Source organism: Schistocerca cancellata, chromosome 6 (assembly GCF_023864275.1).
Source record: "Schistocerca cancellata isolate TAMUIC-IGC-003103 chromosome 6, iqSchCanc2.1, whole genome shotgun sequence".
Lineage (NCBI taxonomy): Eukaryota > Metazoa > Arthropoda > Insecta > Orthoptera > Acrididae > Schistocerca > Schistocerca cancellata.
The window spans coordinates 30,548,380-30,566,524 of record NC_064631.1 but is presented as its reverse complement, the minus strand read 5'-3'; the positions used below and the strand labels follow the sequence as shown (position 1 = coordinate 30,566,524).

Genomic DNA, 18,145 nt, shown 5'->3' with positions numbered 1-18,145 from the left:
GGGGCGTGATTTGGTTCATGGGGTCACGAAGAGTCGGAACCGACTAAACCAATAGAGAGAGAGAGAGAGAGAGAGAGAGAGAGAGAGAGAGATAGTGGGAGCCCTGTGAAAGTTGGTAAGTTTATGCTCCGCCGATTTAGAGCGGCGAAATGTGCATCGACGGGCATTATTTTCCCTGCTCCCTACAGCAGCATTAAACTCGTTCAAAACTAAGGAATTGTAGAACTTTTGCAAATGGGTCCGTATATTATAACTAGATTGACGACTATGAGTCATGAGCTAAAACACAAAGCACCAGAAAATTATTCTTGGCAAACCTTAGTGCTGATTTCCCTTATAGACACTCAGCAGAGGTGTAAGTTGCAGTAGCCATTCCGTGGCGCAACGGATAGCGTAGTAGACTACCAGTCATGGGGGCCATATACCGTATTTTTAAAAGTTGTACACGAAATACGAACTTAGCGTTAGTAAGAACTCATTTGTAGCAGTTGCTTCGATGGTGGTATATATTATAATAGGTTCGTATTAATCTTAGTTTGAGAAATGGATGAAAGAGGATAAATGCATTTGCTTTTTGAAGAAACAATTCACTTTTTTGGAAACCACTGCTAGTAGTGAAGATATCACCATACGCTCACACTACAACGAGGAGTAGGACAGTGAGGTTTAGTATGCAGAGAGATATAGAGCAGTACAGCTTGCAGGTAACGCAAACGTAAGGTCTGTGATGTTTGTGAGTGTAAGCTGATGTTAGTGTCTGAAGCAGAGTTACTTCTTCTTTATGTAAGATGATGAAACTTCAAAAAGTTTAAACAATCAAGACCCTAGATGGACAGTACGAAGATAAAAAAAAACATTATTTGTAATAAAGTAAAATGTATGTGGCCACATTAACTAGAAAATATCTTTTTGAACGTGACGTGTTTGTATAGCGAATGCCAATGCAAGCTCATATAAACAGCAAGGAAAACGCAATAATATTCTGTTTCTGATCTGTGTGAGGAAATTTTGTAATTGTGATTTGGTTTTGACATGAGAGGATTGTCTACATCTACATCTACATTTATACTCCGCAAGCCACCCAAGGGTGTGTGGCGGAGGGCACTTTACGTGCCACTGTCATTACCTCCCTTTCCTGTTCCAGTCGCGTATGGTTCGCGGGAAGAACGACTGTCTGAAAGCCTCTGTGCGCGCTCGAATCTCTCTAATTTTACATTCGTGATCTCCTCGGGAGGTATAAGTAGGGGGAAGCAATATATTCGATACCTCATCCAGAAACGCACCCTCTCGAAACCTGGCGAGCAAGCTACACCGCAATGCAGAGCGCCTCTCTTGCAGAGTCTGCCACTGGAGTTTGTTAAACATCTCCGTAACGCTATCACGGTTACCAAATAACCCTGTGACGAAACGCGCCGCTCTTCTTTGGATCTTCTCTATCTCTTCCGTCAACCCGATCTGGTACGGATCCCACACTGATGAGCAATACTCAAGTATAGGTCGAACGAGTGTTTTGTAAGCCACCTCCTTTGTTGATGGACTACATTTTCTAAGGACTCTCCCAATGAATCTCAACCTGGTACCCGCCTTACCAACAATTCATTTTATATGATCATTCCACTTCAAATCTTTCCGCACGCATACTCCCAGATATTTTACAGAAGTAACTGCTACCAGTGTTTGTTCCGCTATCATATAATCATACAATAAAGGATCCTTCTTTCTATGTATTCTCAATACATTACATTTGTCTATGTTAAGGGTCAGTTGCCACTCCCTGCACCAAGTGCCTATCCGCTGCAGATCTTCCTGCATTTCGCTACAATTTTCTAATGCTGCAACTTCTCTGTATACTACAGCATCATCCGCGAAAAGCCGCATGGAACTTCCGACACTATCTACTAGGTCATTTATATATATTGTGAAAAGCAATGGTCCCATAACACTCCCCTGTGGCACGCCAGAGGTTACTTTAACGTCTGTAGACGTCTCTCCGTTGAGAACAACATGCTGTGTTCTGTTTGCTAAAAACTCTTCAATCCAGCCACACAGCTGGTCTGATATTCCGTAGGCTCTTACTTTGTTTATCAGGCGACAGTGCGGAACTGTATCGAACGCCTTCCGGAAGTCAAGAAAAATAGCATCTACCTGGGAGCCTGTATCTAATATTTTCTGGGTCTCATGAACAAATAGAGCGAGTTGGGTCTCACACGATCGCTTTTTCCGGAATCCATGTTGATTCATACATAGTAGATTCTGAGTTTCCAAAAACGACATGATACTCGAGCAAAAAACATGTTCTAAAATTCTACAACAGATCGACGTCAGAGATATAGGTCTATAGTTTTGCGCATCTGCTCGACGACCCTTCTTGAAGACTGGGACTACCTGTGCTCTTTTCCAATCATTTGGAACCTTCCGTTCCTCTAGAGACTTGCGGTACACGGCTGTTAGAAGGGGGGCAAGTTCTTTCGCGTACTCTGTGTAGAATCGAATTGGTATCCCGTCAGGTCCAGTGGACTTTCCTCTGTTGAGTGATTTCAGTTGCTTTTCTATTCCTTGGACACTTATTTCGATGTCAGCCATTTTTTCGATTGTGCGAGGATTTAGAGAAGGAACTGCAGTGCGGTCTTCCTCTGTGAAACAGAGTCGTTTTACGAATAAATTAACATATTCTTTCGGGTTTGATTCGAACCAGCGATTTACTGACACCATCATATAAAATTCGACGTGTTACTGCCCTAACAACTGACCTACCGAATAATTTATGTGAAGCTAGGTAAAAAGACAATTTTCACTAAGAGTTTAATTTTAGTAAGTGACACCAACCTTCCTTGTAATAGTGGGAAAGCATATCTCGGAGATGAATTATCATTAAACTCACAGTGAAAATCATTTTTAATTAAGTTAGTGAACTTTTGCGTCCACGTGGTGACAATTTGCCGGTACAGCGCAACCACATTTTATGCAACTTCTCATTGTCTGCAGTATTCAAAAACAACTTTTCAGGAGTTTTTATAGATGTATTTGTGCTGTATGGTACTACGTACCAGTTGTAGCCCCGTTTCCGAAAAGTTTATTCCAGAACGAGACATCACTGTGTATTCACGTTCACAGTAGGAGCAGCCAGCTAGCCAGTGACGTCACAGACATCACATGACGCGAATCGAGCGATTTAGCTGACTTTCAAATTATTTGAAATTAATTTCCGTTTTTATCAAAGAATACCGAAATTGAAGAGAAGGAAAAGCATTTCAGGAGCATAAAATGACAAAATAAAACATAGAAGACGATTTCCAGAAAAACAGTCGAACACCCTATTGTTCTTTCGTGCGATTGTTTTGAGTAAGCAGCTTCAGCATGCCGTGTAGAAGACAGCGAGCGTCTTTCGAGCACATTCTGGTGTTGGACTGGGGAAGAATAGTTGCCTATACGGATTGCGGATTATCCTTCAGAGAAATCGGTGATCATGTAGGATGGAACCAAGCAGCTGTGATGCGTATCTGTAAACGTTGGATAGAGGAACGACGGACCTACGCATTCTATTGGATCCACCTCGTCGCACCACTACTTTTGATGACAGGCATATTGTACGGATGGTAGTGATGGATTACTCTGCCACATCACGCACCATATCACAACAAATTCCCATTCAACGTCGTTTGCGGCATAGTGGACTGTCTGCGAGGCGTCCATTGCTGTGTTTACCACGGAGTCGACGCCACAGGCGTTTGCGCCGGCAAGGGCGTGGTGTACGACGGTCATGGAGAACCGAATGGAACGACATAGTTCTTACCAACAAATCCCGATTCTGCTTGCACCACCACCACCACCAGCATGGTCGGATTAGAGTCTGGCAACACCGTAGCGAGAGGTACCATACTGGTCCTGCACCTGGTATTATGGTTTGGGGTGGTACTTGATTCCAGCACCCCGCAGCACGCACTGCCGGTACGCTAACCAGCCAGCGTTACTTCTCTGAACTGTTGGAGCCTGTTGTACTTCCTTCGGAGCTTGCGGGCTGCCACATCGCAACAGGATAATGGGTGACCTGATGTGGCACGCAGTGTTAAAGACTTCTCCGCCACCCATCGGACCGCATAGCTGCTTTGGCCTCCCTGTTCTTCCGATCTCTCGCCTATCGAAAACTTCTGGTTGATGACTGCGGAACAACTGACGCAAGATACACCGGATGAACTTTGGCAATATGTGGACGCAGCATGGACTGCTGTACCCCAGCAACACATCCAGAGCCTCTTCGATTCTGCGCCGAGGGTGTAACAGCGGTTATGGTCAGCATTGAGCCGGACGGAGTGGCCGTGCGGTTCTAGGCGCTACAGTCTGCAGCCGAGCGACCGCTACGGTCGCAGGTTCGAATCCTGCCTCGGGCATGGGTATTGTGTGATGTCCTTAGGTTAGTTAGGTTTAAGTAGTTCTAAGTTCTAAGCGACTGATGACCTCAGACGTTAAGTCGCATAGTGCTCAGAGCCATTTGAACCATTTTTGTCAGCAATGGCGCCAACACTCAACGCTCATTTCATCATCTTCCTCGCATCACATAGGGCTGTATTTTCAGTCATGTGATCTTTGTACAACGTTTTATCTCCCAAATCAATTCAAATGGTTCAAATGGCTCTGAGCAATATGGGACTTAACATCTGAGATCATCAGTCTCCTAGACTTAGAACTACTTAAACCTAACTAACCTAAGGACATCACACACATCCGTGCCCGAGGCAGGATTCGAACCTGCGACCGTAGCAGCAGCACGGTTCCGGACTGAAGCGCCTAGAACCGCTCGACCACAGCGGCCGGCTCCAAATCAATTCGGCTGTGATATTTCCTGTCCTTCTTGGAGTTGAATTTTGGACAGCCAGTAGTGTAGTTATAATAATGTATATTTAAAATTGAAATTCAGGTTTTGCGTGGACATCAACCTCAAGGATTTGTTCTTTTCTGTGAAAAGATAACTGTTCATAGCAATGTTAATAAATAATGTTGAATTCTGTATTGATTTCAAGTCAGTTTACGTTTTTTTTATCTCATCAGTTCAATAAATGATGAACGGTACAGTGGAATTCAGTATAATTGAATAATAAACCTTAACTACTGCGTTATAGGCTTTTAATTTGAAAAGTGCTCTCAGCTGATATTTTTGCTTGTCATCACAAAATGTCCGTTGGTGGAGCCCGCCCCAGAGGCTCAGCCGAAAGGTCGACAGAGCATAGATAGGGCCAAGGAAATGTGCTGCTACCGGAAGGCACGGACTAAGAATCTCTCAGAGACAAAGGAAAGTTTTATCAGTCTTTATCTGCGAGTGTGATCAGATGTTGCGGAACACCTGTTGTCGAACAACGTTATCTCAGCATATGTACTGCTATACACATCAGTGTCACTGATAATCTGTATAGTATTCTGAAATGTTTCCTAGAAATGGGTACATTTTCCGCCTGCTCTGTCATTAAATGACCAGTGGAAATGGCAAACGTTCTAACTGCCATCTCTCACATTTATTAGGAGAATCAAAAACTTATGTGTCTCCCATACAAGTTAATTGCACCCATAAAATTGAGAATGTATTCTGATAACACAGAGCTATACTTCTCTCCTCACACTGCAAAAAATGAGACAAATTAGAAAATAAATAGTTTATTAATAGCACTGTGAAGTTCCACACCTGGAAACTGACTGGTTCTAATTGTGACTAAGAAAATTTTTGTTCCAAGTGCTATTAATGAAGAGCCACTACGTTTGATTTGTGATAAACCAAGTGTAATCTTTAATTAGTAGAACTGTAGTCAACAAAAACCGTACTTCATTTCATTTAATTTTTGCAAGTGAACACCGAAATGTATTTCTAGGAAAAAAAACTCTCAATATTGACTTCTGTTTGTTCCATAACTCCATTCTTGGGATCAGACTTTGTAAAATTCACAGTAAAGCTCCCTGTGCTGGTAAGGAGGAAGAAATTCCAACACATCTAGTTGTCTTTTTGTTTAGCAACTGATAAAACATGGCTGATCTTTCAGATAAAGTACCGCATGTCATATATCTGCCTTTTGAGTACAACAGCATTTTTCCATTCTTCGGTTGCACACTAATAATTTTTAGTAGCTATGTGGGATGGATGAGTATGTGACACTTTAATCATACTCCATTTAGAGATCTTAACGCCTGTATTGACAACAGTATTTTATCAGCTTCTTTAAAATCAAATAAGTCAGATCCTTACATTGGAATCACATGGAATGAGTTCATAGCTCTTGCTGACTCAGCAGTCTTTTGTAAATTTTGCGAAACAAAGGCTTGTTTACCTTTCTTCTTTTCTCTGTAATTGCAAAATCTCTATCACAGCTCAAAAAGACGTGCCCACTCACCAAAAATCTGTGTGTTATATCTTCAAACCATCTTAGGCTAAATGGAGGCGACCTTGATGCATGTCACTTGGAAATCGGGAGGGGCATAAATCATGAACCATCTAGTAACGAACCTTTGAAACATTTTCTTCGGGATTTGACACTTGGAACAAGTCTAGAGACATGCAGCAGTGTACCAAGAATACTATAAAACTGAAAACGCTTTTTGTGAAAAACGAATTTGTATTGTATGTTAACCGGGGACCTAGAAACGACGGAGAGGCTCCGTCCCCGCCGCAGCCGCAGTGGTCCGCGACCCCACGACGACTACAGCAGTCCACTTCAGCCCTCCGTCGCCCCGCACCGAACCCACGGTTATTGTGCGGTTTGGCCCCCGGGTGGACCCCCCAGGGAACGTCTCACTCCAGACGAGTGCAAGCCCTATGTTTGCGTGGTAGAATAATGGTGGTGTCCGCGTACGCGGAGAACTTGTTTGCGCGCCAATCACCGACATAGTGTAACTGAAGCGGAATAAGGGGAACCAGCCCGCATTCGCCGAGGCAGATGGAGAACCGCCTAAAAGCCATCCACAGACTGGCCGGTTCACCGGACCTCTACACAAATTCGCCGGGCGGATTCGTGCCGGGGACAAGGCGCTCCTTCCCGCCCGGAAAGCAGTGCGTTAGACCGCACGGCCAATCGGGCGGGCTTAAAACGAATTTTGTGAAATTCCCATTTCCACTTTTCAAGAGTATTTATTCACGATCGTAATTTCGGCTGTTGTGCCATTTCCAAGTGACACCTTTAACATCGAAAATTTGTTTAAAGACCGGTTCATCTTTAACAATACACTTTGTCCTAAAAATTTGTAAAAGCCAAATTATATTCAAAGGAAGTTGTACGACTCCCTTGTTAACTGTGAATTACCTCAGTGCATAATGTGCATCTACGCATCTGCATGGCTGCTCTGTAGCTCCGTCTTAAGTGCTTGGCAAGAGTTCACAGAGCCTCCTTCAGACTATGTTTCTATCGCTCCACTCTTGAATACCTCGTGGGAAAAATAGCACAGCAAAGAAATGTGAGTTAGTTTTAACGACTGTAACACCACAACTCGCGTATCAGATAAGTGATACTCTGTCTCTTATTTCGCGATAATGCAAAAGTAGTTGCGCTCCTTTGAGTATTTTCGAATTACCCCACCAATCCAATGTCGTAAAAATGCCATAAGAAGCGGTAACACTCCAGAAGAGGTCAGATAAGCAACATTTTTAATGGATTTGTGGCATCTTCTGAGTGTTTTGTGAATAAAACGCAGTCTTTGGTTCGGCTTCCGCACTACATTTGAAATCCCTAGGTATTTAGCTGAATCCATGACATTAAAATGTGTGTACTCGAAATGAAACGGATTCGCTTTAGTATCCATGTGGAGGACCTCACATATTTGATTGCTTAGCGTCAATTGCCGCTTTTCGCACAATACAGATAACTTGTCTGCATCATTTTGCAATTCATTTTGATCTCCTGATGACTTTAGTAGAACTTAAATGACAGCATCATCTGTAAACAATGTAAGAGGACTGCCCGGATTGTCTCCTAAATAATATGCGCAGACTGGGAACACCAGAGGGTCTGTAATACTTCCTTGGGGAACACCAGGTATCAGTTCTGTTTTACTCGACGACTTTCCGTCAGTTACTATGGACTCTGACCTTTCCGACAGGAAATCACTAATGCAGTTACCCAGCTGCGATGTTACTCCATGACACGTAAGTTGATTAGAAACCCCATGTCAGGAACAGTGTCAAAAACGTTCTGGAAACGTAGAAATATGAAATCAATTTGAGATCGCATATCGGTAGCACTCATCACTTTCCGTGAATTAAGGACCAGTTCTATTTCACATGGACGATATTCCCTGAACCCGTGCTGAGTATATGTCAATATGTATCTCACAGTGTTTGAACGCAGCATATGTTCCAGAATCCTATTTCGAAAGTATACCAATAATAAGGGTCTATAAGTCAGTGAATATCTCCTATTTCCTTTTTTGTGTATTGATGCGACCTGCGTGACTTTCCAGTCTTTAAATAAGTCCAGAGCTTTCGTCGAGCGAGCGGTTGTACGTGGTTGCTAAATATTCTCCAGAGAAGGTCCTAATTGGTATTCAATCTGGATCGAAAGGCTTGCCTTTAATAAGTGACTTAAGATGCTTCGCTACACCGAGGACCTCTGTAGTAGATTTCTTGCATTTTCTAAGTGTTCTGGCAATAAAACGCAAGTTTACTGAAGTGAGTAGCTGTTCTTGATGCGAATTCTGGAATATTTACTGCATCTTCCTCGGTGAAAGAATTCCGAAAAGGTGTGTTTAGTACCTGCTTTAGTGGCGCTGCAATCGGTAACATTACTGCCGCTATCGCGTAGTGGAGGTACTGACTTTGTCTTGCCGCTGGTGTATTTTACAGACGATTAGATTTCGAGAGTTTCGTTGTGGTAAATATTAAAGTCATTTCACACTGAAGTCCGTGCTAAATATCGAGCCTCTGTAAAACAAAGCCAATGGTGGAGAGTTTGCTATTAAAAAAAAAAAAAAAAAAAACTGGCATGTTTTTTTTCGGTGCTTCTGCAACAGTACCCCAACTTATTTTGCAAATCGTGGGGGATCAGTTCCGTTTCTTATTAATTTATTTGGTACTTTTTAAGAGGACGTTGTCCATTTGTCAACCATGTTTATACCTTTCATATGCATTATAATGTCGAATTCTTCGTCGTGCATATAGCTGAGCTTCTAAAATTTTTTCAGGACAGAATGAATTCTTAGAGTTAGGCAGTTTATTATGTTAGAACTGTCACTTGAGAATGGTCATCAGTTATAGTCATTATTGTTAATTAATACCTTTAATAACAGTACAGACGAAAATTGTTGTCATTTCTAAAATACTGCTCGACTGTGGACGCAATCAGACAAAAAATAATGACTGAAACGTTTGTGCTGCTTTTCACTTAGACTCATAGACTCACCTCGTGACATTGCTGCATTGGCAGCCGTTTTATTCATCTGAAACATTTTCTCAAGCACCACCATATAATGCTGAAGATCGATTTGGCACAATGGTCATACAAGAAATCCAACTCCGGAATCATGCCATAGTTCTCACTCACGTGTGGCACAATCTCTACTCATCATTTGAAGTGAAACGTCCACTGATCCCAATAGCGTGACATCTTTATCCCCCACTCCACGTAATCTATACCGTGATGGGTTCCATTGCTTTTGTTCCAGCAGATCACCACTGGCAACCGACATGTTAAACTCATTTCTCTCTTTTCTCGTCTGAATAAGTCATTTGGAGATGTCCAATACCTTTCTTTTGTGCTACTTGTTGGCCCCAGGTCAAACAGTTTATTCATGAAGTAGATTGAATGCAACGCTTCATACAATTCTGGACCAAATAGAGCTGTGGAAATTTCTCCAGAGCTCTGTTAGGTTCAACAATTATGACAGAAATCGTTAAGATTTGGTCCTAGGGAGTAAATGAATGTTTATGGCTCAGTGATTTTCAAAACAACCGAAGGCATATCTAAGGGTAAAGTTTCAAAGTTGACCTGTGGTTCCACTTTAAACTGTATGGCCATTTCCTAGAAAATTACAGCCAAAATCATAAAATCATAGTGCAGCGATCTGTCATCGGATTGATTGGTTATGGCATAGGTTAGCCATAATTGCTGAAAACTGATAAAATACAGACCATGGAATAATGCTCTAAAAATTAAATAAACGTAAGTATTTTGTGTCTTATATACTTTACAAAAGGCATGTATTAACTTTCTTACTCAGAGTTTAAAAAATTTTGATATTTCGCCCACGAGGCCAGGGGACAACTTTCAGTCTTCCACAATCATCGGAAAGTGGCAGAAGGTAATTCAGATACAGCTATAAAACTGATGGTTTTTCGTGAACGGAACCCTAAAGAAGCTGTGAGTTATTTAGACCAAGGCAGCTAACCTAAATAATGCTTGTTGTTGTTGTTGTGGTCTTCAGTCCCGAGACTCGTTTGATGCAGCTCTCCATGCTACTCTATCCTGTGCAAGCTTCTTCATCTCCCAGTACTTACTGCAATCTACATCCTTCTGAACCTGCTTAGTGTATTCATCTCTTGGTCTCCCCCTACGATTTTTACCCTCCACGCTGCCCTCCAATATTAAATTGGTGATCCCTTGATGCCTCAGAACATGTCCTACGAACCGATCCCTTCTTCTGGTCAAGTTGTGCCACAAACTTCTCTTCTCCCCAATCCTATTCAATACTTCCTCATTAGTTATGTGATCTACCCATCTAATCTTCAGCTTTCTTCTGTAGCACCACATTTCGAAAGCTTCTATTCTTTTCTTGTCCAAACTATTTACCGTCCATGTTTCACTTCCATACATGGCTACACTCCATACAAATACTTTCAGAAATGACTTCCTGACACTTAAATCTATACTCGATATTAACAAATTTCTCTTCTTCAGAAACGCTTTCCTTGCCATTGCCAGTCTACATTTTATATCCTCTCTACTTCGACCATCATCAGTTATTTTGCTCCCCAAATAGCAAAACTCCTTTACTACTTTAAGTGTCTCATTTGCTAATCTAATTCCCTCAGCATCACCCGACTTAATTCGACTACATTCCATTATCCTCGTTTTGCTTTTGTTGATGTTCATCTTATATCCTCCTTTCAAGACACTGTCCATTCCGTTCAACTGCTCTTCCAGGTCCTTTGCTGTCTCTGACAGAATTACAATGTCATCGGCAAACCTCAAGGTTTTTATTTCTTCTCCATGGATTTTAATACCTACTCCGAATTTTTCTTTTGTTTCCTTTACTGGTTGCTCAATATACAGATTGAATAACATCGGGGAGAGGCTACAACCCTGTCTTACTCCCTTCCCAACCACTGCTTCCCTTTCATGTCCCTCGACTCTTATAACTGCCATCTGGTTTCTGTACAAATTGTAAATAGCCTTTCGCTCCCTGTATTTTACCCCTGCCACCTTTAGAATTTGAAAGAGAGTATTCCAGTCAACATTGTCAAAAGCTTTCTCTAAGTCTACAAATGCTAGAAACGTAGGTTTGCCTTTCCTTAATCTTTCTTCTAAGATAAGTCGTAAGGTCAGCATTGCCTCACGTGTTCCAGTATTTCTACGGAATCCAAACTGATCTTCCCCGAGGTCGGCTTCTACTAGTTTTTCCATTCGTCTGTAAAGAATTCGTATTAGTATTTTGCAGCTGTGGCTTATTAAACTGATTGTTCTGTAATTTTCACATCTGTCAACACCTGCTTTCTTTGGGATTGGAATTATTATATTCTTCTTGAAGTCTGAGGGTATTTCGCCTGTTTCATACATCTTGCTCACCAGATGGTAGAGTTTTGTCAGGACTGGCTCTCCCAAGGCCGTCAGTAGTTCCAATGGAATGTTGTCTACTCCGGGGGCCTTGTTTCGACTCAGGTCTTTCAGTGCTCTGTCAAACTCTTCACGCAGTATCGTATCTCCCATTTCATCTTCATCTACATCCTCTTCCATTTCCATAATATTGTCCTCAAGTACATCGCCCTTGTATAGTCCCTCTATATACTCCTTCCACCTTTCTGCTTTCCCTTCTTTGCTTAGAACTGGGTTTCCATCTGAGCTCTTGATGTTAATGCTTATCCTCAATTATGAGTTTTGTTGTTGTTAAGGCTTGAAACACAGTTTGAGCACCAATACTCCTAACACTGACAGTGGCCTCAGAAACTACCAGTCTACAGTACGTTACACACTAGTGAATACAAGCACTGCTGTTCCATTTCCTTAGTTTAATAGTCAGGCTGCGAGGTACATGAAAGTATTTAACAAGAACTAATTATTTTGTTTTATATCTCACAGAGATGGACAGGCACACCTTTGACTTCTGTGTTGAATGACTAGCTGCTTAATTCAGACTTCTGAACTTATTGCAGATCGCTAGAATGCTGTTTTTTTTCCTTTTCTTGTAAAACCCTGTGCTCATGCTTAAAAAAATGAGGTAATAAAGGAATGTTCCTTTATTCCCTCATTTTTTTTTAGCATGCCGGGATACTCAAAACTCATCTCACTGTTCACATTACAGAAGTGTCCACCTCATGTATTACTGTTCAAATCTATTTCCATGACTTGTAAAACAATATCTTTGATATTTTGTCGAAAACTAAAGTGGTGAGACTATGGCTGTCTGAAAGTACAGGTTAATCCTTACAATAAAGTCAAAATAGTAGCCAGTCATTGTTAACTATGTTTATGAAGCACAAGTAGTACCCTCCTAGCCTCCGAAACGACAGGTCTGTCACATCGCTGTTAGTATTTAAAATTAATACTTGTTTACTATGCGGCGAAATATGAACTTCAAAAGGCGTGAACAATGCCATAAAAAAGACACATGGTTTTCCGTGTACGTAACACGAAATTACTTCATGCCTTACCTTGTAAAATAATTATTTACGTTGTTTTAATTCATTGTTAAGGCCAATTAAGGTAAATTAGCCATTTTTCTTACATCGTCTGTTGTTGTAAAATACGACAACCTCAGAGAACTTTCGCCGTAGCGGAAATCAACGTCACTTATATAACATGAGGTAATTTAAATGTGAATAGTCGTCTGCTGAATAACATGCCGCTTCGAGCCCGATAACAGCACTATTTATTTTTAATAAACAGTGTTATTGACAGTGGTTGGTTGCTGTTTTTACTTTGTGACAATTAATTAAGGAATTTAAGCTATTACTAGGAACCCCTGCACTTCCGGTGCTTTAAGAAATCGAATTCCCATATATAAAACAGCATTAAACATCTGATTACTTTGCAAATGAGTCAATTACATGTAAAACCTTAATGGTTGAAGACGCAAAAGCCTTATTGCGTTGGTTTTATTAGTTTCGGATTATTCGCTCACAGACTAACGAAAAAGTCACAAGCAAAACCAAAAATTTTTGACGTATTTCTGTGTTTATCAAGTCGTATGCCCTCTGTGTGAATTCCTAAGGGACCAAACTGCTGAGGTCATCGGTGCTTAGACTTACACACTACTTAAACTAGCGTAAACCAACTAAAGCTAAGAACAACACAGACACACATGCCCGAGGGAAGACTCAAAGCTTCGGCGGGAGGGGCCGTGCAATCCGGGACATGGCGCATCAAACCGCGCGGCCAATCCGCGAGGCTCATATGGCCTGAATTGCGTTGTACAATCGTGTAATTTGGCAATTATATTCGGTGTTAAATGTGAATACTGTCTGTAAAATGGGTTGCGAATAGAATAAATAGTAAAGAAGTAATAATTTAAAACGTCATGACTCGTGCTGAAAGTTCTGCTACATGAATAGCGAAGATGCAGTAAGCAATAAATTTTCCTTTCATTATTTTGTGGAGGGTTTCACCAAGAAAAACTTACGAAAAGACTTGAAGTTATGTTGCCGTCCCCGCTAAGTGATCCCATTCTCAAATGTCAAATGAATATAGTCTGGGTAATTTTCGGGCCGTGAGTTAAGACGTACATTTTCCAACTTTAACACTTGACTTTCTGTGTTAAACAAATTTTTGAAGTCGTTCAACGTTTACATGCAATACTGAAAATCAAATTTTTGTTGCAACCTGAAACTGAGACCAAGTGACCGTTTCAGCAGTTTGGTAATACAGGGTGTTACAAAAGGTACGGCCAAATTTTGAGGAAACATTCCTCACACACAAATGAAGAAAAGATGTTATGTGGACATGTGTCCGGAAACGCTTAATTTCCATGTTAGAGCTCATTTTAGTTTCCTCAGTATGTACTGTAGTTCCTCGATTCACCGCCAGTTGGCCCAATTGAAGGAAGGTAATGTTGACTTCGGTGCTTGTGTTGACATGCGACTCTTTGCCCTACAGTATTAGCATCAAGCACATCAGTACGTAGCATCGACAGGTTAGTGTTCATCACAAACGTGGTTTTGCAGGTAGTGCAATGTTTACACATGCAGAGTTGGCAGATGCCCATTTGATGTATGGATTAGCACGGGGCAATAGCCGTGGCGCGGTACGTTTGTATCGAGACAGATTTCCAGAACGAAGGTGTCACGACAGGAAGACGTTCGAAGCAATTGATCGGTGTCTTCCAGCCTATGACTCGCGACTGGGGAAGATCTAGAACGACAAGGACACCTGCAATGGACGAGGCAGTTGACGATAACCCTAATGTCAGCGTCAGAGAAGTTGCTGCTGTACAAGGTAACGTTGACCAGGTCACTGTATGGAGAGTGCTACGGGAGAACCAGTTGTTTCCGTACCATGTACAGCGCGTGCAGGCACTATCAGCAGCTGATTGGCCTCCACGGGTACACTTCTGCGAATGGTTCATCCAACAATGTCTCAATCCTCATTTCAGTGCAAATGTTCTCTTTACGGATGAGGCTTCATTCCAACGTGATCAAATTGTAAATTATCACAATCAACATGTATAGGCTGACGAGAATCCGCACGCAATTGTGCAATCACGTCATCAACACAGATTTTCTGTGAACTTTTGGGCAGGCATTGTTGGTGATGTCTTGATTGGGCCCCATGTTCTTCCACCTACGCTCAATGGAGCACGTTATCATGATTTCATACGAGATACTCTACCCGTGCTGCTAGAACATGTGCCTTTACAAGTACGACACAACATGTGGTTCATGCACGATGGAGCTCCTGCACATTTATGTCGAAGTGTTCGTACGCTTCTCAACAACTGATTCGGTGACCGATGGATTGGTAGAGGAGGACCAATTCCATGGCCTCCACGCTCTCCTGCCCTGAACCCTCTTGACTTTCATTTATGGGGGCATTTGAAAGCTCTTGTCTACGCAACCCCGGTACCAAATGTAGAGACTCTTCGTGCTCGTATTGTGGACGGCTGTTATACAATACGCCATTCTCTAGGGCTCCATCAGCGCATCAGGGATTCCATGCGACGGATGGTGGATGCATGTATCCTCGCTAACGGAGGACATTTTGAACATTTCCTGTAACAAAGTGTTTGAAGTTACGCTGGTATGTTCTGTTGCTGTCTGTTTCCATTCCACGATTAATGTGATTTGAAGAGAAGTAATACAATGAGGTCTAACATGGAAACTAAGCGTTTCCGGACACGTGTCCACATAACATATTTTCTTTCTTTGTGTGTGAGGAATGTTTCCTGAAAGTTTGGCGGTACCTTTTTGTAACACCCTGTATAGATTAGTACATATATTTTTTGTGCTAGTTCCTCGTTCTTGATGACTTTGATTACGTAACTGATGAAGATGACGCGCACACTACATTTTTTCCTGCAGATTGGTAAACGGCCGAGCACAGCTAGCAGAGATGAGGAGCCTGTACTGCAGCTTGCTGGCGCTGATGATGCTGACGTCTTGCGCCCGGGCGGTCGTCTTCACGAGGTGCGAGCTGTACCACGAGCTGCTGCAGAGGGACTTCCCCGAGGACCAGCTGCCAGACTGTGAGTCTTGTCCCGGCTGCAGTCTAATATGTGGGACATGAAACTGTAACAATTCCGGTACCGTTGTTGAGTTGTTGCTTGACACTATCAGTCATTGCAGGAGGCGATTATACAGTAATTTTATATTGTAGTCTTCTTTTGAAAACCAGTTTATTTGTTGAGTTCGCTGCGTAAACACAATTACTGCATTAGTAGTTTCGGCAGTGTGTATTGCTATCCTCTGATCTATAAGAGAAGAAAATATATCGAGGTTACGGACTTACAATAGAAAAAAAGAATACAGTAGGGCCTACATACCAGGGTGAGTGAAATGAAAACCTTAAATACTTTTTTAAATATTATTTATTGTGCAGAAGTGGTACAAAGCTGTATCACTTTTCAACATAATCTCAACCACGCTCCATGCAAGTCCTCCAGCGCTTCTAAAGTGCATAAATTCCTTTAGAAAAAAATTATTTTGGTAGTCCGCGCAACCACTCATGCACAGCGTGGCGTACCTCTTCATCAGAACGGAACTTCTTTCCTGCAACTGCATCTTTGTGTGGTCCAAACATATGTAAATCACTTGGGGCAAGGTCTGGGTCGCTGGCTCTCTTCGTTTCCGGTTGGTGGAAGTGAACCCTGGTTTCGTCCCCAGTAACGATTCTTGCACGGAAACCATCACCTTCTCGTTCAAAGCGGCGAAGAAGTTCTTCACAAGCATCAACACGTCATTCTCTCATTTCAGGAGTCAGCTGCCGTGGCACCCATCTTGCGGACACTTTGTGAAACTTGAACACATCATGCACAATGTGGAGTGCTGAACCATGACTTATATGTAAACAAGCTGCAATGTCATTCAGTGTCACTCGGCGGTTTTCCTTCACTACGGCTTCAACTGCTGCAATGTTCTGTGGAGTCACAACTCGTTGTGCCTGACCTGGACAAGGAGCATCTTCCACTGAAGTCACACCATTTGCGTACTTCCTACTCCATTCGTAGACTTGCTGCTGTGACAAACATGCATCACCGTACTGAACCTGCATTTGTCGATGAATTTCAATAGGTTTCACGCCTTCACTACGCAAAAGCCGAATAACAGAACGCTGTTCTTCCCCGGTCCAAGTCGCAAGTGGGGCGGCCATCTTTATATTGATACTGTGACGGTGTGTGCATCTGCACTATGCTGCCACCTACAGGCCATTCTGCACGCTGTTTGTAGCATGCTTACCAACTTGCAGGATAACGGCGCGAAATTTCGATTTGTTATTACAAATTTAAGGTTTTCATTTGACTCACCCTCGTAGCAGCTCGATGAAAAAGTTACGTATCAATAAAACCGGTCACTGGAATTACATCATACAATACTTACACCACCCTGTTTGTAATAATAAATACTTTCTACGTTAATTGTATTTTATACTACCGTCCTACATTGTGTGGGGGCTTCTTTTACAATTTCCTATTGCATTATTGTTAACTGACGTCCTTCACTTGCAGCGAAACCGACCATTAAGGTCGAATCCTGTTTCATAATTCTGTAAATGTCGACCGTGTAGCTTTCCGCTAAAGCTAATTCTATTACATATATTGTATGCCATGAACTGTATATGTATGTAATATTATTATTATTATTATTATTATTATTAGTTACAGTCAACTTTGGACTACGCTAAGCATCAGTCATTTCTTGTGCTTTTTCTTGCGTTCTTCCCAGTACTTCTTCATTTTTTCTGAGTGGGCTTCTTTACGTTCTTGCGACCAGGTTGTTCCCGTCTTCTTTGATTGCGTTCGGTCTTTGAATCCCTGTATTTTGTTGATGGCATTCCTATATTCCATTCTGTTGTAAACTGTCTCTGGTATAATGTTCATTTCTGCAATGTCTTCTTTTACTTCTTTCAGCCAGTTAATTTGTGTCTTTCTGCTTTCCATGTATTCCAGGATTTTCTTTGCCGTTCTTTCTGGTGCCATTCTTTTGACATGCCCATAGAAACTCAGTCTTCTCTTTTTAAAGGATGTTGTCAGTTTTTCAATTTTCTCGTATAACTCTTTATTGGATCGCAATTTATATTCTTGTCCATCCTTTTTAGGTCCTAAGATCTTTCTCAGTATTTTTCTCTCTTTTATTTCCAATTTCTCCAACAGACGTTTTCTGTTCAGTGGGATGCATTCAATCGCATACAAACTTTCTGGTTTTATTACCGCATTGTAGTGCCTGAGCTTGGCATTGATGGAGATCGACTTTTTATTGTATACATTTCGGCATAGCTGGTATGCCGTTTCCATCTTTATTGCTCTTTCCTGT

The 18,145-nt window shown here is 41.8% G+C and overlaps 1 protein-coding gene across 2 annotated transcripts in view; it reads left to right on the top strand.

The window, feature by feature from the left end:
• The window catches only part of LOC126191331 (lysozyme-like), a 312,485-nt gene that overhangs the window by 10,446 nt on the left and 283,894 nt on the right, over positions 1 to 18,145 (top strand). For both annotated transcript variants that reach the window (XM_049932165.1, XM_049932164.1), the window contains exon 2: positions 15,698 to 15,861. In XM_049932165.1, the coding sequence (XP_049788122.1) occupies positions 15,729 to 15,861 (133 nt within the window). In that variant the 5' untranslated portion in view covers positions 15,698 to 15,728. The remainder of the gene's footprint in view (positions 1 to 15,697; positions 15,862 to 18,145) is intronic.